Source organism: Sylvia atricapilla, chromosome 6 (assembly GCF_009819655.1).
Source record: "Sylvia atricapilla isolate bSylAtr1 chromosome 6, bSylAtr1.pri, whole genome shotgun sequence".
Lineage (NCBI taxonomy): Eukaryota > Metazoa > Chordata > Aves > Passeriformes > Sylviidae > Sylvia > Sylvia atricapilla.
In genome coordinates this window covers 15,646,464-15,666,351 of record NC_089145.1, presented here as the reverse complement: position 1 = coordinate 15,666,351, position 19,888 = coordinate 15,646,464, and the positions used below count along the sequence as shown (strand labels likewise).

Genomic DNA, 19,888 nt, shown 5'->3' with positions numbered 1-19,888 from the left:
CGGTTGCAGGGGCAGGGTGTGGCAATCAAGGGGAAAGGCACCACAGCAAAGCTCCTGCCACCCTGCAGAATGGAGTTTTCTTCTGCTTCTGCACCAGCCATCAGGTGTTGTCAAAAAGGGGATTTGCAGTAGCCCATGTGGAAGATATTACCGACTAAGACTGATTTTAGAGGGCTGCTTTAGGGAAACTAAAATGGATTTACTGACAGCTTGGTTGTTCTTGCTGCTTCGGAGTTAATCATAATTAAAGTCCAAATGAATCACTGCTTGAGCCATTTTGCATTGCCTTTTCTCCCTATTCCTTCATTGAACCTGTCACAGGATTGGCCCTTCTGTCTACATGAAGGCTTCCCAGTCCTGGTTTGCTGTGAATGAGACAGACTCAGCTTTTGAAGGAGTCATCCACATCACAAGCATGTGCTGCCTTGCCTCTCAGATTTATTTTGAGTAACTGTAAGCTGGAAATACCAGGCTGTCTTGGGTCAAGGCACCTCCACCTACAATCTGGGACCAACTCACAGCACCTGACAGAGGTGGGACAGACAGTATCTTCTGCTGAAGAGCTGCATGAGATTTCTCTTGACCAGGGAGGAAGATTGAATTGGAAAGTAACTGCAGGTAGGAGGGAACATTCCCTTCCTATGGGTTAGTTCTTCTCATTTGAGCCTGGCGTTGAGAAGGGAATAGTAAGACCAACAGGCTGCCTGGGCTGGTGGTAGGGTTCACTGCCACATCTCAGCTGTAATGGGGTATGGCTGCAAAACCGAGGAGTTTCAAGCAGAGACCTTCTCTGGCCTTGGCTCTATTCCGCAGAACATATGTCATCTTCCATGGATTCAAATCCTACAGATCTTCTCTGTTGACAGCTGGACTATCCCTCTGCGTAGTTGCCTCTTGCTCACCAAACACCAGTCCAGATGGGCTTAACTTCACCTTCTAGACATTAAATCTCAGAAGGCATTTGGCCACTGTGCACCATCAGGACTTTTCTCAGAACCACCATCTTGGTTGCCACCTAGTCTTTCTCAACTTTTTTTTTTTTTTTTTTTTTTTTTTTTTTTTTTTTTTTTTTTTCTTCCCCGGGTATGTGGAGCAAGCTTCCTGGCTCTCCAGTAGTAAAGCAGATTTCAGACAGGTCAGGTCATTCCTGCTGCTCTTTTCTGCTTCTTCCCCAAGCTCCCAGCTCCCTTTCATCCCTGATGTATTTAGTGGTGAAAATGTGTCCCATTGTCCTTTATCAGATTTGCAGTAGGGTTCACATGCAGTGTTAATCAGCCTGCGGTGGTGCTCACCATGCACAACACCTTCCTAACACTCAGTGCTAGGCTTTCCCCACTTAAACCTCACCCTGCAAGTGATTTAATGGAATTTATCTCATCCACATCAGAATCCTCTCATGGGCTTGTCCTAACACAATCCAGAGACACCTGACTTCTTTACATTGCTTTTAGTTATTGATCTGCTTAGAGACAAGTTGCAAAATTGCCCATTGGTGCTTGAAATGCCTTCATTTAAAAATCTGGGGAATCCACACGGCTAGGAAGGGACCAGGCATGAGTCTTTGATGGTGAGCATTAGGGAAACTAATTATATTTCTAATACTGTGTGTGAGTGGGGAGCCCCCATCACCACTGAGACTTTTAATGGAGAATAATTTAGACCCTTTCCCTAACAAAAGAGACTGTTACAGATATTGCCAGATGTTGTCTTTAATTTACTAAATTGATACAAATTGCTCTGTTTCGCCTAAAATCAAATGAAGATCTGCTTAAAATGTTTGTTTGGTGGGCAGAGCCAAGCCTAAGCTTCCCATAACTCCCAGCCTACAGACTGCCTCCTGATTCCAGCACCTATGTGAGGCACAAGGACAATTGCTTTGGAAATAAAATGCTATAGGAGCGATTCCTTACTAATTGAGATGCAGCAATACTTCATCTGGAAAACCTGAAGCCCAAAGTTAAGAGCCCAAAGCCAGAACTGAAAGAATGGGGGTGATTTCCCTTGGCAGTTTAGAACACGCTCTGCAAAATTCCTCAAGTCTAAGGGGCTCAGGCATGTCTCTCACTGTGGATCCTCATCTGTGGCTCATCTAATACCCGAGGTTTCCAGGAGGGTTCATGGCAGATCTGTTTCCCCATCCTCTCGCAGCTGAGCATCACCAGGCTGACAGCTGAGCCAGGGAGAACCTTTGTTTCGGCACCCCATCATTCCCGCCTTGGGTTTAGTACATTTTCTCGGCACTGCCCAAGCTGTCCCTGCGCGTCCTGGAGCTCTGAGCACTCCCTCTGCTGGCTGTAGCATCATTTCATAACCCTCATTAGTGCCTCATCCCCCGTGAGGAGGTGCTGTCTGGGGTAAGTGATGGCTGTCCCCAACAGCAGAAATACTCGGCAAAGTTGTATCACGGCCAAGGATGAGGACCAGGATCCCATGAAAGGTGATGTGTGGGGGTGAGGATCTGAGCACCGGCCCTGTGGTGTGGAGATGTCCCAGTCTGAAACTTTAATGTTTCCATTCAGGATATGTATCTTTGCTCCGGCAGCCCTTCAGTGCCACGGCGAGCCACAAGAGCCCAGGGTGTTGTTGCACAGGGTGTTCTTTGCAGCTGGACGTTATTGCAGACCTCAGCCTTGATCTGCTCGAAAAGGTGATTTGTGACTTGAAAACACAGGCCCGTGCAACCCAAGATGGGTCATAGGTCCCTGCTGCATCAGAGGAAATATTGGGCAGAGTGCACAGAAAGGAGGTGGACTGCAGGGTGGCAATGAGCTGGCGCTGAGGGTGCCCTGGAATGTGAGTGAAGTTGGCAGTCCCAGCTCCAAGGAGGCTCAGAAAGGCAACCAAAATCTTCCTTGAAGGAATACCACCTTTAAACAAAGAGAAGAGCAAGGGCAGCATCGGCAACCCAGCCCATCATCCCTGCAGGTCTCTGGCCATGCCAGGAGTGGCCTGTGGGTTGAGGGGCGATTTGTTTTCATTGCTCCAGCCATCTCCTTGCTGCCCTTGGTGCAAATCCTTACTCCAGCATCACATCTCTAGTGAGTTTTTTCTCCAACACGGTCTGTATTTATCCAGTTTTTCTCTCCCATTTTTGCAGGTCCCCGGTGGCCGTGCCACCGTGCCCTGCCCTCGGCGGTGGTGGCAGCAGCTGCAGGCAGGGGCGCGGGATCCAGTTGTGGGCTGACCTGCGCTCCATCCCCTGGCAGCAGCTGGGACTGCAGGAGAAGGGAAAGCTGTCGCAGGAATCTGGCTTTTAACAAATTCCCAACATTTTTGTGTTGCCCTATTTCAGTGACAGAGCCACGGATAATTGCTTTGCTCCGAACAGATATGTGAAACCTCGGGATCTTTTCCAGGTTGTGAGAACTGTGAAGCCCAACAGGAGAGGATGAATTCCTCAGGAAAGGTTCGAGAAACTAGAACTGCACACAGGCTAAAGGGAGGAATTGGGAGGTTAAAGTCTTTTTGGAGATGAAGAAGGCTGTGATGTGAGGTTAGCACGGTACAAGGCAACTGGCTTGAAAGTTGCTCCCAGTCCTGTGTTCTTAAATGGGGTGCACAGAGAAATGGGGCAGTCAAAGCAACAGCTCCACAGGGTGAGGAAGGGCAAGCATCTTGAGAATGATATCCGGGCTCTGTAGTTAAAACCATAAAGGAAAAATGGGCATGATGTCAGTGCTCAGTGCTGCTCAGTGTTCCTGGGGTGAGGTCAGGGATCTGGCAGGGCAAGGGAGCTGCTGCTGGAGGAATGCTTAACAAGAGGGACTTCAGCCTTTGGTGGTCCTGACAGGCTTAAGGCATAAGCCAGGCTGAGCCAGATGACCCCTCTGCACCCTGGATGCAGGGGCTGAAGGGTGACCTTGTCCCCTCCCTGTCACACCTGAGAGAAACACCCATGCTTTGGTGAGCCAAAACGCTGTGGGAGCACAAGGTTTGCACATTGAACACCTGCCTCAGAACATCTGCACCAGGACTAGGACTGAAAAATAACCTGTCCACATTTCATCAGAATTTCACGGGAGAAGGGTTTTTCCTTATTTGGGGTTGAAATTCATTATTTTGGGACAAGGTGCCAGCTTTTGGAAAAACGTGGCCAGGTTTAGGCTGCAGACACACTGAAAAAACAATTTCAGAAGCAGAAGAGGAGCAGACTGTGGTGTGCAACCTGGGCATGCTTTGTCTAGGTCTTGGTCCTTTTTACTTGGTGATTTCTTTTTCTTGCCACTAAAATCAGTAGAAAGCCAGGGGGCAAGACAGCATTTATTTGGGATAAGTTTAACAAATTTCCCAAAATACATAGGAAAAGCTTTGAAACTTGGGTGTGCAAGACCTGCTGGCAGGCAAGTCTGCAGAGCCGGGACCCTGCTGGGTCTCAGTCTCCAAAGTGGAGGAGGTTTCTGATAAGGGGAAAAAAGGGTAGAATTTTTTCCATTGAAACTTCCACAGAATGGTTTATCGTAAGTGTAGGGTGGGTGGTGTCATTTATATTTGATTTTCCGTTTTCTGATTAGAAAAGAGGAAGCTGCATTATTTTCTGACAAAAAGTTACATTTCAGAAGTTGGCAGTTATGTAAAACACCCCCACTGCCAAAATCCAGCATTACAAAGCCCAAAGGACAACGACCTGGAAATCAAAAGCCAAATTTATTTTTGTTATCCATTTTCTTCCAACATCTGAAAACATTTGTGAGAAATTTTAGTGTGAGCAACCACATGCATTCTGGAGATCCTGGCAATCCTGGCATGTACCAGACATGAAAATAAATACATAAAGTGGTATTTTGGCTGTCTTTTTTAGCAACAGAAAGGAGTTGGAGGAGTTCAGGAGGTTTGTCCACCTTTTCTTGACAGCCCTGAAGACGACTGAGAATGGAGGGAAAGGATTGAGGGATGGAGGGAAATTACTGAGTCTCAGATCATTTCCTTGTGTACTCCTATGGGCTTGCTTTGCTTCCCATTATTGTCCTGGATCTGCTCCTGCCTGCTCTGCCCAACAGGACTGGGGGGCATGTGAGAGCCAGCCTGGCACTGGGCTTGGAAAAAACCAGCCTCCATCCTCCCCACAGCATGCAGGAATAATTCTGCCAGAGACAATGCGCTAGCAGTGACTTTCCAGGTCAATTTATAGCCTGACCTAAAGTTTTCTTCCTGCCCAGAGGGAAAGGAGAAGGAAGAAGGACTATTTTTTGTTCAAGATAGGTGTCTTTGGTGAGGTTGGTCTAAACCAGAGTGATTTTGAGGTCTTAACACTGAATTTTCTCAGTGCATGCTTTCTAGCTCAAGTCATTGCTGCAAGTCTGTTATTAGGGATCACTCTGCAGATAAGGAGAGAGGCTGTAAGCAGGTTTAAAATTTCCTAAAATGCTGATAAGATGGTTAAAAAGAAATAAATCCCAGACTATAGTCTGACTATTTCTTAAAGTGAATCTTTTAAGTTCCCAGAGTGACAGAGAGCTCTCTATCTGTGGTTTCCCGGAAAGGAAATAATACGGTTGGATTAGCTCCGGGAAAGTGGCAGCCTTCCCTTTCTCTCCAGATAAGCTGGAGCAGCAGAGCCCATCCAGCAGCCTGGGGGACATGATCTGCCACCCCCTCACCTGGGACCCCAATGGCCAGTGCCCTGCAGAGGCTCCCCTCCATTCCCATTCCTGTGCACACCCTTCCCCTTTCCTCGAAACCATAGCGCTGCCCTTTTGGATGAGGGTTTGTGCACGTGGCAGACGGGGGCAACTTTGGTCCTTTCTTTTCTAGGCAGTGTTAACAACTCAGCAGCCCAAAGAATTTGCCTTGCAATCCCCTCTGCGGCTCAGCTTTCTATTCTCTATTCAAGCAGCATGAATGAACCGAAGCCTTTATTTGCATTCTCTTCAAATTGCCCTCCACCACGAGCATGAGACCTTTGGAAGTTTGTTGTAAGAGTAGCAGAGCCAAGATATTTTAGTCAGGCATGATGCCCCACCGCTACCGCAAAAATCACTTCAGAGCAACTGCTGAGTCAGAATAAAGGGGACTGGATGCATTTACTTCCCAAAGATCACAATGCAAAGCCTGGCAAGAGGAGAAGAAGGGAGGGAGGTCAGTGGATGCGGCATTCCCTGTCCTTGAATCATTTCTCCTGCAGGGATTCATAAGACCTGGCATCTCCCAAGCACATCTGAGAACAGGGAATGGCCTGGGCAAGGGCACAAGGATTTGAGGGAGAAGTTATAAAGAAATTCCATCCTAGACCACCATTAAAGATGTTGGGAAGGACCTAAATGACACTCACTGTTGGGTTTGTGTGGGGTAGGGGGCTAAAGGTGCCTGCCCTGCCACAGCACAGGATCAGCAAGCCAGCAGCATCACGTTTGCAAGCCAGGGAGCCTGTGCTCCATTGTGGAAAATGCATAGGGTTGCCTTTAGGCTTTTTTCCCTGGAGTTCCAGAAAAAGGGCAGAAAGTACCTTTGTTCTCCTCTGGCCTTCACCTTACTGCAACTTTTAAAAACCAAAGAACTGGCCCTTTATGTTATTTTCAGTTTGGGAAAGCAAAAGTATAGAGTTTTTTTTTCTTTTAGGCTTTCTACAGTTTTAAAATCTATGCATTATTTTTTCTCCTCCACCTCCTGGAGAGCAGTGTAGCACACCGTAGGCCACTCGTCTCCAGGACAGCTCTTGCTTTGGGGAGGAAGGAAGCAACATCACCTGTATGTGCTCTGCAGAGAGCTCAGATAGCTTGGGTCCCCAAAGTGGACATGGGGACATCCGTCCCTCCCTGACCTGAGTGGTCACCTTCTGGAATCTTTCAGTAGAAGCAAAAGCATCCACCCTTGTGTAGCCGAGAGCCTGGTGGTTGTCTTGTTGTCTTGGGCAATTGGATGCAGAGGAAGAAGAACAGGCACCTGAACCTTCTACGTCCCTTCATTCTTTCAAATCCTGTCTTGCTAAAACCAGTCCAGTCCTGCGGGGTGTGCTGATCTTGATGAATCAACATTTTCCAGCAGAAAAAGTGGCATTTGCAATTTCCCAACAAGTCTTAATTGAGAGCATTCAGAAAAAGCAAACAAACAAAGGATCAGACCAAACAATGGCAGAGGGCAGGAAATGAGCTGGGCATCTCTGAAGAGCTGTCCTCACCCGAGCAGAGCATTGCTGCCAGGGCAGGAGTGCCAGCAGATAAACAGGGCTGTGCCAGATGGAGGAACCACTATGGCTGGATGTCCTTTCCCTCAAGAACATTCGAGCAGACCTGAACATCTGCCTTGGGTGTATCTCCTGGATGTATGGGATTGCTGATGCTTGGCTGCATGCCTGAATATGTTGGTGGCCCTGCAATGAGCAATAGCTCAGCTTTTTTCTTTACTTTCTTTTTTTTTTTTTTTTTTTTTTTTTTTTTTTTTTTTTTTTTCAGTAACACTTTTCCTGGTCTCATGGTTCTCCAGGACAGGTAGGAGAATTGCTTTGAGGGAGTCCCCTCTAGAAACCACAGGGGCAATACAGTGTGAGGTTTGGTGGGAGCCAAGTAGCTCAGGAACAGAATACATCTTGCTGTGCTTTTGTAACCACATGATTTTGGCCTGAAGCTGCTTGTCACAGCTGAAAAATCTACTGCTGGGAATATTCAGTGGGGGCCAGCAGAAAGGGTGCTGGAGAGGCATGAAAAGGTGGTCAGGGGGAGCAGGACTGGCTGAGTAGCACTGCAACACTGTCGTGGCACCTGCAGGAGGAGGCCCCTCTCTTGGACTTTTGGCTGCATCAAGGGAATTTGTATGGAAGGTCACCACAGGGAATCATGAGTGCTTTTAGATTTCATTTTTTATGTCTGTATCTTCTTTTCAGCAGCTCCTCCAGCTGCTCTTCCAGCCTTTCAGTTTGTCGTGGTTTGGCCAGTTTTGTGCTTGTGATAGGATGGGGAGAAATGCATCCTGGCAGGCATGAGATGGCAGCTTCCATCTGTGCAGCTCCACTGGAGGCAGTCGGAACTGGTTTGGGAAATGAGGCTGCTAAAACCACAGGCTCCTCTCGGACCAACTTTCAAAATCTGTCACCAGCAAAATGCAGCCATGGCTGCTGCTGTCACCTCTGCCAGGCTGAGCCCATCCCACAGAGTCCCTCTGCATGGCTTTCAGTAGCCTGCCACAGGAGTCCCTCGGCAGAGGGAACACAGCCCTTCCCTACACTCTGGACACTCTGGCCTGCTGGCACTGCTGGGCAGATTTTCCTCACAGAAAGGGGCAGTTTTGGGACTGGATACTTGAAAGAGGTTTGCAGCACCAGGAGCAAGGATACTGCCCAGCACATGGCCAGGAGATTCAGACCTCTTACTGGATTAAACCCACTTTCAATACGTGGCTTGTCATATCCTTGTGAACAACAAGCACATCCCACAGCAGGGACTCTCCCTGGGCCTCCCACAAGCAGAAATAGGAACTAGACACACTTTCTGAATTGGCCATGGTGGTCATCCATGGTTTTTCTGAGTACAATGAATAGGTGACATAATTCTCTGCTTAATCTTTACTGTTTCCATTATGTAGCTGAGGAAGTTCGGTCTCCAGCTGCCTGGCTATATTTGGGCTGTGAACTGCAGGAAGTTGATCAGCAGGACATTGTTACAGATGTAATGTTTCCTTAGCAAGAGAAGTCTTGTTCAAACCTCTCTGCCTTCTCCTTCTCCAAGTGCTGGGGGTGCAGGAGATATCCCTCCATATCCCTGATCCAAAGCTGTGTAATACCTATCCCCTCCCTCACTCCCATGGAGTTCATTCGTGTGGCAGAAGGATAATCTGAAGTGATGGCTGAAAACTGCCTTACCCAAGCATGGACACCGACACTCTAAAGCAGACGAAAAGATGTGGACACAAAAAGATGAACCAGCGCAGTCCTTCCAATAGATCCACAACATTTATTCAATTGCTTTGAAGGTGCAGTAGCATAAGTGCATGTTTCTGCCCACAGCCCATGAGCTCCCCAGCGCCAGCCCTGCTGCTAATTGCAGTAGTTTTCCAGCTGGTAGAGGGAGCAGGTGTTGTGGCAGCATTGCTCAACAATCCCTCTCTTCACTTTCTCAAACTCCTCCTGCTGGAAGGGCAGCTCTCCCAACTCACCATGCAAGGGACCGCTCACTGCCAGGGAAGAAGCAGAGAAGTTGTGGGACATCACACAGCATCAGCCCCAGCTCTTGAGCCCTGCAGACACCCCCTTATCAGGCACCAGATTTTTGATCCAGCGTTGGTTGGAAAATGGGAAGGAAGTCGCACAAGTTTCCCCAGGTTGATGCTGCTTTTAGCACCTTCAGGCTCCCTGTTTCCTCTCCCAGAAAAATCCTGTGGTGTTCAGAAGATGCAAAGCTGAGTGGCTGTTGGCAGTGTGAGGGATAAAGGGATACAGGGGCTCTACTGGGGAGGCTGCGTGGAGAAGAGAAATCCTGCACCCTCCCTGGGGTGAGCAACTAGTAATTGAGATGATAAAATGGGATTGTCTGCTCTGTAGAGAAGAGTTTGGGACTGCAGAGCCCTTTAGGCAGTTACCCAGTCTTCTGGGAGCCTGGGCAGACAACTGGTATATTCATGGGATTGCGGGACAGTCCAGTTCTGAGGCTGGGTGCATTTTCCAGCTGTTCCTGAACAGCCTGATTCAGTTGGCTGCCTGGATATAGCCCCAAGCTGACAGCAAAAGCATTTGTGTGTGTCTGTGTTCACAGCTGGGGGCAAGTTTTTAGAAGCAATGATAAATTAGGGTATTTGGACACAGATAACACTCAACAGAATATCTTATTTGTGGGTGAGAACTTGAAAACTTGTGCACAGATCAGTTCAGGTTTTAGTTGCCCAATAAAAATATGGAAAATGGTAAATAAATCAGTGAGTTTTTCCTGCAGGAAGAAAACAGCCCTTAACAACAAAGAGAAAATGTCTGGAAAGTGAGAATGAGATGTGGTTTCTAGGGCAATACAAGTACAGTACGAGATGCAAAATCCCCAAGCTCCCAAAGCGGGAGGCAATGAACAAGGCACAAGAGTAACACAAAATCATTATTCTAGTGTGCTAGAAGGGAAATTTGGGAAAAATTTTGTCCAATTTAAAGTAGAAGAGGAAATAGCTAGTCAATGTTTTGTGATTTACTTGTCTTCATCCTTCAAGCCAGCTGTGAGCAGACTGTAAACATAACCAGATTGTGTGACAAAGAGGTGGTGTCTCAGGCAAAACTCCTGAAAAGAAAGAAGCCTCAAAAGAAGGATAGAAAGAAGTAGAAAATCCTCAAATACTTGGATTCTGGCTGGCACGATTAAAATTCTCTGTACAGTATTTAGGTAATTTGGCTAATGAAACCTCCAACCCATTTGTGGTGGTCTCCAGAAACGAATAATCAGATAATGGAGCCAATGACATCCCAAACAAATCATGGCAACCCCTCTGCTAGGGCATTATCTTGTTTCACCTTACAAATACCCCTAAGACTGTTTCACAGGATGGTTACATACACAGGAGAGGGAATTAGATACGGATAAAAACAGTAGGTAATGGGAAGAGAAATGGTGGGAGAGATGTACTGTAGCCAGGGGATGGTAAGAAAAGGTCAATCTTGAAACGAGAGGATTGAAATGGATGCAATTTGGGAAGGGGTCTCTCCTTCATCTATTCACCGTCTTGATTAGAAGCTTGGAAGACGGAATGTTCAGTGTGCTTCTCCAGGCCTCACCAGTCTGCAAAGATGTGGACAAATGTTTAAAGATTCAGAAAATATGACCTAGGAAGGCAGTAGGGTTGTGTAGCTGAGGAGAGGTCAAAACTAGACGTGGGAACATGACTCAAATATTTTGAAAAGCAATCATAAAGATGAAAGGACTCTTTCCCATGTCCACAATTGAGAATACAAGAAATAATTTACAGCAGGGGATAGAGGTTCAGGTTAGATATTGGGAAGAAACACTCAAGAAGAAGGTCAGTTAAGCTTGGGAAGGGCAGCCCCAGAAGGCAGAAGAAGCTTTCTCTGTAGAGGTTTTTATGAATGTGCCAGACAAACATGGCTGGGAAACACAATGGGGACAGCTGATCCTGTCTTGGGGCAGAGAGAGGCTTCTTGAGTCCCTCCCACCTTTATTTTCTATGAATACTCCCAGGCTGGTGTAACAGCCACACAAAGAAATATACAAGTTTGAGCTTTCAGGCACAATTCCTTTTGCCTCATAAATCCTTTCTCCCTTCCTGCCCTCCCGTCTGCCTTTTCAACCTGCGGAGCTTTTCCCTGGCAATGTGATGCTGCTGGTATGCCGAAGGCATTCCTGGCATTCCCCGTGAAGGACATTCCCGGTGCCACCGTCCGAGAGGGGCAGCTGCTGCATCTCTCACCACAGAGCACGGCTTTCCCCGCCAGCCCCACTCACCCAGAGGCTGCTCTAGGTCCCGCCGCGCCTTGGGCTGGTAGAAGAAGCCCCGCTCCCCACACACCAGGTAGAGAGCCTCCACCAGGTGGGAGCCGCAGAGGTGCTGGTTGACGGCCCCGTGGCTGCTCCCGGGGCCGGACAGGGCCAGGAGGGCCAGCAGGGGCAGCGACTGGATCCACAGAGCCATGGCGGGCAGGATGAGGAGACACGGGGAAGTCTAGGAGGTAAAAAATAGGTGGTAATCAAGCATCCTACGTCTTTCAGCTCCTCAGGCGTGGAAACGAGACCAAAGTAGGAGATAGGCCTTCTAGTTTGAGAAGGAAGGAGAGCTTTCTGCCACCAGGATTTACAAAGTGACATTAAATGACTGCTAACTATAACCATGAGTCCATCTCCATGCCCCATCAGTCTCAGGCTCCCTGCTGTCTTGCCTCAACAGAGCCATCCCACCAAGCTCCATAGTGTACATGCCCTTGAGACCCCTTCAGAGGGAAAACCGTCTCTGCCCATTCAGAACGGGCTGTAATGTGTGATGATGGCCCAAAACCAGCACAATGTCCTCAAAGACCTGAGGAGCCCTTTTTCTTCGGTCAACGAGCCACACTTTTCACTACCTGCTTCATCAGCTTAAGAAGACAGGTCTGCACAACAGATAGAAGGTGAAAGGCAGGCAATCCAACTTACCCAAGAGGTGGCAGCAGGAGGTGGAGAGAAGTTCACTCTGAGGGATGAAGATGGTTGATAGTAATGTCCCCGTTCCCTCTTTCCTGTTTTTATATGCTCCATGTTAGCCCAAGCAACGCAAGAGCCCCTCCTCCAAAATTTGTGTTGTGCAAATTCGTTTGCCTCGGTGTAGCAGCCGCAGGTCTTTATGCAAGTTAAGACAGAAGGACTGTTTGCACTTTTCGTCTCATTTAGTCTGCTCTCTTCACTTCTCCGAAGCTCTGTTCTAACCCATCAGTGACCCTTTTAGCAGGACATAATGGTGCTATTACAGCTGCAATGACTACTAATGACACTAATGCTGGCAATAGACACTGTTGGCATTGAGGTGGTTCAACAGCTGTTTCTAAAATGTAAAATTGAAAGCAAACATGTTAATCTGTTTGATTTATATCACCTTGGAGAGTATGCAGCAATGGGACCAAGTGGTTGATGAAATCATGCTACTGTCAGGTGTTAGGAGAAGGAAAACACATTATTGTGCTCGGGCTCACTGGCCACACTGTGCACAGAGAGGGACACGTGCCCAGAGCTTGGGCAGGGGGAGGAATAACATCTGCATTTTGCAGGAGACCTTGGGTGCTCGTTTTTGCTCAGCACAGGGCCAGAGTTTGAGCATTTGAAATTGTGTCTGTGAAAAAAAAATAAGATTTTGCCCCTTCTCCCACTGAAAGGCGGGTTCACTCCTTCACCTGTCCCTGGAAATTTCTGTTTGGGATTAAGCAAGGTAAAGGCTCAGGCTCTGCCATTTGCAGGTGGGGCCGCTGAGTATCTCAGCTCTTCTCTCTGGGGCTCTGTCCAAAACAATGCCTTCATCACCAAGAAATATTTCTGGTGAATCCCAGTGAAAAACAGGAGATATCTGATTATCTCCATTCCGGCTGGTAAGTTTGCTTTTAAAAGGATGGTGGGTTGGCAGTGGTCCACTGGCTTTTATGGTCTGATTTTGGCTACAGATCTAGCCCTTGCTCTTTTTCACAACATCCAATTTTTTAGTATCTTCGTGCTCAACTTTTCTGCCACCAATAAAGAGCTTGTACTTTTTTCTGCTTAAAGTATACTTTCTTTTTCTTTCCTCCTTTTACCTTTTTCCTGCTTAAAGTATACTTTCTTTTTCTTTTCTCCTTTTACCTTTTTTTCTGCCTGAAAAGGCCCATTCTAAATGCTGGTGATGAGATCATCTTCAAACTTCCCATTGCTCCAACTTTTGAGACTGCAAGTGCTCAGGACCACTGAGTAGGAGACATTTTCATCTGTTAGAACTGTCTTGCTTGTTTAACTTAAAATAATCCTGATTTTCCATACCCAGGACAGATCAGAAGGAAGTTCATCAAAATCAGTGCAAGGCCTTAAGATTTGAACCAGGCCTTTGATTCGTTGAATAGTCAAAGCGATTTCATCCATCAAGCTTTGGGAGGTAGGAAGTGCCATATGCCCCTGTCACGGCTTTGAGTGTGAAGTATCATATGTTTGCTAAATGACTGTGATTGCAAAAAGGCTCCTGAGAAGCTCTAAATCTCTGATGAGCACACAGGGATGGGACTCATTTGCTCAAACGGATGCAAGACAAGGTTATCAGTTACATCCCCTGCCATGTAGGTCTTTCAGCCTCCTGCTAATAAATCCAAGTTGCGATGCTCAACTACAGCTAATAGCATTTCTGCACAATGTGTAACACTATCTCTGCCTCTCTTCCCCTCAAAAAAGATATTGGATGTACTTGGATGACCTAGTGGTATACCCATGGAGAGGAGCTCAGGTTTCAGCAAGATAGGAGTTCAGAGAATTCACTTAGTGAGACCTTCTTACTACTGGGTAAAGGTGGGGAATTAGCAGCTACATAGGATGAAACCTGGCATTTTACCCCAACCGAAGTAGGTTGCCCAAGCCAGCAGCAGAAGCCTTGTGTGACTTAGGCTTCCTCCAGAGAAGGGACCTGGAATCTCACACAAAGAGGACGACCCTCGGAATTGCCCACCAGAGCCCCTTGGCAATCATTTGCCTGCAGTCATCACAGGGCTTGAGGTTCAAGAGACCTCGCTCAAGTGATTACCTTGGAAAGGCTCCTGAGCAGGGTGCTCCCCAGGTTAATCACATGCTGAGATTTAGGGCTTGCCTGCTTGCACTTCTGAATGTTACCTGAGCTCACCTGAACTCATGCTTTATTGACAGAGGGATTTTGTAAGGAGGCTCCTCCATTCACTCTTGTCTCACTTCTAGGTAGCTTCCCTGCCAGACTCTCCCCTTCCCTGAAGCTTACACCACTGATGTCACAAAAAAGCAGCTTCATTTTGCTTTGAAAGTACCATGTTCTTAGCTTGTTTCTTCTCTTACTCTTGGCGGAACCAAATCCTGGAGATAGCTTCAAAAAGCTCGTGGCATTCCTGCAGCATGCCGCAGCAGGGGAAGGGCTGACTGTACCCGAGTGTTCAGGAATTCCTCTTGGCTCACTGTAGTTTGGGTACAGAAATAAGCCAGAAGATTTATTGGAAGGAAAAAAGATATCATGCTGGCTCAATGTTCAGCACAGGCCAATTTTTTTTCTCAAAAGTTTCCTACTACGATTTTTTTCCCCTTCCAAAATATGATCACTTTGATTATTTATTGGAAAACGTATTTTCTTACCATAAATGGTCCTCTGGAATATGAAAAATGCTAGCAGTCATATAAATGGATATAAAACGGATACAAACTGCGGAAAGTTTTGTCTTAGAGGGAAAACTCCCATGTCAGCAGCAAACTGAGAGAGGGGGCCAACAAGGGAGCCCATTTCTAGATGGAAAAGCTTATTCCACAGAAAAAAAAAATCTCTGCTTACTCCTTCCAGGCTGGCTTCCCTGTGATTTTCATGTCATTAGGCAGTGATGAGCCAAGCACCCATCCATTGTTTCAGCTATGCATGCCTCCTGTGATCCCCCAGATCCTCAGGTCCACATAGGGCTCACTTGGCTGAAGGGTGGGAGTGGCTGGGTGGGAGTCGGCTGCTCCTGCCTTTGGAGCTAAAGCACCTCCAGACGTGAGTCAAAACCATCTCCCTTCCTCACATCCCCCCCAAAGCCTAAGCAGTTGCATCAGTGGGAACAAGGTTTAGGTAATCCCCAGTGTCATGTAATAGAGTTTTACAGTCCCCTGCCAGCACAATAAAATCTTTACTACTGTAGATGTCTTGCCTTTTCAAACCCTGTCCTGAAAAAATAACAAGCCTACTACGGGGGAACTAGTTAACAAGTTTGTGCAAGTTTTAGTGACAGCAAAGGTCACGACTGGAGGCAAGTGAGTTCTCAGCACCCAGGGACCCCGAAATGCCACCCACATCCCCCTTGCTGCTCTGATGTTCCGTGGTTGCTGCCACTGTCCTTCCCATGCCTGTGTGTGCCTTGTCCTAGAGAAATAGCAGGGATCCACACAGCAGCGACCATGACTCCTCTTCCCTGTGGGGTAAATTCAGTGGCTTTTGAAGCAAATAGCCCCAGTGCTCATCTGTGCTGTGTCAGCAGCCTGTGGGAACACAGCCCAAATCACCCTGAGGGGTCTGCATTCCAAGAGCAGGTTTTGGGGGTGACCAGCATCCTCGGTGCTCTCTGTTTCCACGCGGTTTCCAGCTGCTTTGTTCCCACTGACATGGCCAAGGACATGCACAGTGGCACTGGCGTGAGATGAAGGGCAGAGAGGTGAACCTGGCACTGAGGAGGGGGGATTAACCCTGAGAATACGTGCAAAGATGCCTGCAAAGGTGTGTGGCCTTGGGGAGAGAAGGGGCTGCTGTAGCAAAGGGTGGGGCCTTGGCTTATCTGGAGTCACACAATGAGAGATGCCCTTGCTTCAGAGGGGGCATTGTGCAAACAGAGCAGGGGGATGCTCACTGTGATACAAGTAATCTCTTATAGCTGCTTCCATAAACTAATCCTGGCTGCAGGCCATGTGAGCCGCCCCCACTGCCCCAAACTCAAGCAAGATGCTCCTGCTGGATTCTGGACTTCACAGTTTTCCAGGCTCTTCCAGGTCAGGAACATTGTCCTGCTGCTTAGAGCATGAAGGATGGGTTTATAAAACAGCAGGGGGTATCCCAAAGCTCAGTGTAACCAACCAGGTCTGACCCATTGGTTCCCACCAGCTCTGGGTTGGCTGTGAAGAGGAGAGAGGGCTGTGAGTACAGGCACACCCCTGGAGATGCAGCTCACTGGAAGAAGATGCTCCAGGGAGCAATTCCAAAGAGCCAGTAGCTTTCCTTAGGGAGCAAAGGAGGTTCCCAGCCGTGCTGCAGCTCTGAGAACAGCCTCCTGAGGATCAAACCCTCTGGCCACCCCTCCTGAGTACATAACACCTTTCACAGGGAAATGGCCCCCTTTGCCAAACCCAGCTCACCAGGGACCACAGAATTTGCAAATTAGTTTGGCTGCACCTTGCTCAAGCCCCCCTGGCCTCTGCAGGCTCAAACCTCTGCACAAGTGCAGCTATCCAAGTCAGCTCAACCAAATTTAATGATCTCCAGCGTAAATCTCCCAAAATCTTTCCCATCCACTTTGGGAAGGGCATATGCAAGGTTATAAATAGAGACGGAAAAAACAGCTATGCTTCTTTTAACCCTATGAAAATATTAACAGCCACATGTTTTCTGAGAAGGTAAAAAGGAAAATAGCACCTAAGAGCTGTTATTAGTTCCTAGAAACAGCTATTAGCAAACGCAGCAGAACTAATTAGTTTGTTTATCAATGAGGAGAAGATTAAATCTGTGGCTATTAATGGCCCAAAAGTAATCCTTGGTGGAGATGGAGAAACATTAGAAGAGGTGATGACACCCTGCCAGAGGACAAGTACTGAGAAACAAAAGTAACAAATAACTTCCACTGAGTGGAGGAGCACTGGAAAAGTAGCCTGATCAGCACCAATCTAAAAATACCCATTTCCAGCACTGATACCACGTCTGTCCTTTGTGTCGTCGAGTCCATGGGAACAGAGAGGATCTTGACCCAGCCCTCAGGAAGCAGCCATGAGAGAGAGAGGCCACTGAGTCTTTCAGGGAGTTTTCTCCAGTGTCCAAAATTGTAGGCACTAAAGTCTCATAGTGCCACCACCACGGTTTCCACAGCAGGTGCCATCGAGGGTATCCCTTGGACCTGGAGAAGTCTTTGGTAAAATAGAGGAGAGGATGACCTGGTCCTTGGTCACGGTGCTGGAAAGGATGGGCAGATGAAGCAGAAAATGCTGGACGCTAAAACTGGGTGCTATAAGCAGTTGAAGCAGTTGGTGGGTAAGGAGGGAAATGCCAAAAAACAAAGGAATGTTTTTTACTGGCTCACACTGGATCTGTCCCAGCTGTAAAGTGGTCTCATAGATTGAAAAGAAATCATTGTGTCACATACTTCTGTGTTTTTCATCACTGTGCATTGACCTAAACCCCCATTTTTCTCCATGACTTCTGGAGGTGCTGCTTTCTCCTTCATCCTTATGGGGTACACCTCAAGCTTCAGCTCTTCAGGTTCCTCCAGCTGGGTTGGGACCTGACACAAGGGCTGTGATTTTTTTCCTCCTTCCCCTTAGCCCTGCAGCATCATCCATGTGGCAGTTGGTGTTTTGCTGACTGGCACAGCTCTGTCTCAAAGCACCTTTCCTAACTCTGCATCTGGCAGTAAAAAGAAACTCACCATTGCTCTTGTGAGCTGTGGTTGCTCCCAGGCATCCATCTTCCTGGCATTGTCATTTGTCTCTCCCAGGATGCTCTGCTGGGGCCAGGAGGTGCCGAGGACTGGCAGCAGGGCTGGACCCCTCTGTAGAGTGTTCTGATCTCCCCTGCCACGGAACAGGAACTCCCAGGTCTGATACCATTAATTATCGCTGGGTAAGTGGATTGTTTTGAGCACTTAAAGCTACTTTAGGGATTTGGATGCACGTCGGTAACTAGTCCATAGGCTTTCCTATGGGTTCCTAGACAAGGAGGTGTAAATCCTGCTGATAAGGCTTGTTAGTGATAGGGGGCTGGGGAGGGGAAGAAGGGGGGCTGTTTGGAGCCAGGCACAGGGATCTCCGGGGCCGGGAGGGTTAAGCCCACTGCTGCAGCCCCCTCCTCCTGCTGGAGAGCCCCTGGCTGGGGGGAGGCACTGGGGTGCTGTGGGCAGTCGGGGTCAGGCTGATTTACAGCAGCAGAGGAACCGGGGCTGTTAATTCAAAGTTGCCGCTTATCGGTGTTTAGAGAGCAAGCTCCGATCTGTTGGTTAGCGATTTGGCCTTTGCTGTAAATAGAGGGGCCCCCATGCTTTGCTCTGACATTTTTGTCTTATTATCTTGTCTCAGCCTCCGAGGGAGGTGGGAGAGTTATTTAAGGCTGACCTTAGTGGAAGGAAAATGAACAACTCCCTTACCCCACCTTGTTATTCTCTCACAGTCCTGAGTAACAACTGTTGCATTGAAGATATTTAATCCTCCACCATCCCTGAAAATATTTTGTAGATCAACTCACCCTGCTGTGCCCAAAGAAAATAATCACAAAGACACCAAGTAGAACTAATGTCAGGAATAAAAAAAAAAAAAAAAAAAGGATTTTCTATCATTATTCCTCCAGAAAAATCAATGAGGATGGGCCTTGAATATATCAGAGAATGGAATTGACCACTTAGTCTGTTCAGTTTTGCATTGCTGTAGTTCAGGTTTAATTCAAATCTTTGTATCACAGGTTTGAAAAGCAGTTGCTTCTTCCCAACCAACTAAAGATAAACCTCTGAACATAATATACAGAAACACATATACAGTGGCTAGTTGGAGCTGGAGGGAGTATTTTGGATTTGGCAAAATTTAGATTGAAACCCAAACCCTCTACAGCTCTGGAGTAGAGCGTTCAGGGCATGCACAAGGAGTCTGTGTGTGTCCCATCCATCCCTGTTGTGGTGTGCATGGTTTTTGGGAGGTTTGCTGTTTACAGAAGTAAATATGTGGATGTGCTACAGTTGCCCCTGAGGGATTCACACCTTACACAAGATGTTCAAAGTGAGTTTGTTAAGACACAGCAGAAGAAATCCTCATCCATTTGGAGCACAGCACTTGCTAGACTGAAAAACATCTAATCTCCAAACGCTTGTTTTATTGACCTGTCACCGCCAACCCCACCAGCTGCACAATGAGAGTGCTGCAAGGGTACAGTAGCACATCTGGGGTGCAGACATGGGGTTTTTCAATCCCTTACCTAATCTTTGCAAACATCTCTATTCAGTTAAAAACGACAAAACCAGAACAAAACAAACAAAAAAATCACCACCCAAACCCCCCTCCTGATCAGTTTTCAAGGTATTTCAGATATCTTCTGCTTTCAGCTGTGCCAGAAAAATGTCAAAAGATCATCTTTCCACCTAGAAAACCTAGCGTTCTTCCAAACATTATTATGAACAAGTGTTGGAAAACTAAAAAACAAATTCCTGTAAATGGAAAGTGCAGTACCCATTCTTGTTCCTTGGGGAAAAAAACAAGTCTGATTTGAGCTGGATTAGCGGCACGAATGACAGCTCAGGTCAGCCGCAGCCTTATCCGAATCAATTCCCCTCTCCGGGGAGGAGGTGCGTGTGTGTGCGCATACCTTCGGCTATAGGATTTGTAAATAATTGAGTTCTTCTGATCCCCACCACCACAGCACAAGAAGAAAGATTTGGTCCTGAGGGGGCTGACAGAGGTTCAAGCCCCAGATCTGCCACTTAGACGCTTCTTCCCAAAGCTGTTTAGGCATGTAATTACTTTTCCGGCTCTGTGCCTGGTCTGAGTCTCTGATTCTCTGCCTCCTTTTATCTGTCAGCTTTTTACAGGGACAAGAGTACTCC

The 19,888-nt window shown here is 47.4% G+C and overlaps 1 protein-coding gene across 1 annotated transcript; it reads right to left on the bottom strand.

Annotated features, from left to right (window-relative positions):
• Positions 1–8,862: 8,862 nt before the first annotated feature.
• Positions 8,863–11,560, bottom strand: INS (insulin). Its single transcript, XM_066322256.1, has 2 exons — positions 11,364–11,560; positions 8,863–9,102 (listed from the first exon to the last, which is right to left on the bottom strand). The coding sequence occupies exons 1-2, from the start codon at positions 11,548–11,550 to the stop codon at positions 8,966–8,968; spliced, it is 324 nt and encodes a 107-aa protein (XP_066178353.1). The 5' UTR covers positions 11,551–11,560; the 3' UTR covers positions 8,863–8,965.
• Positions 11,561–19,888: the final 8,328 nt, after the last annotated feature.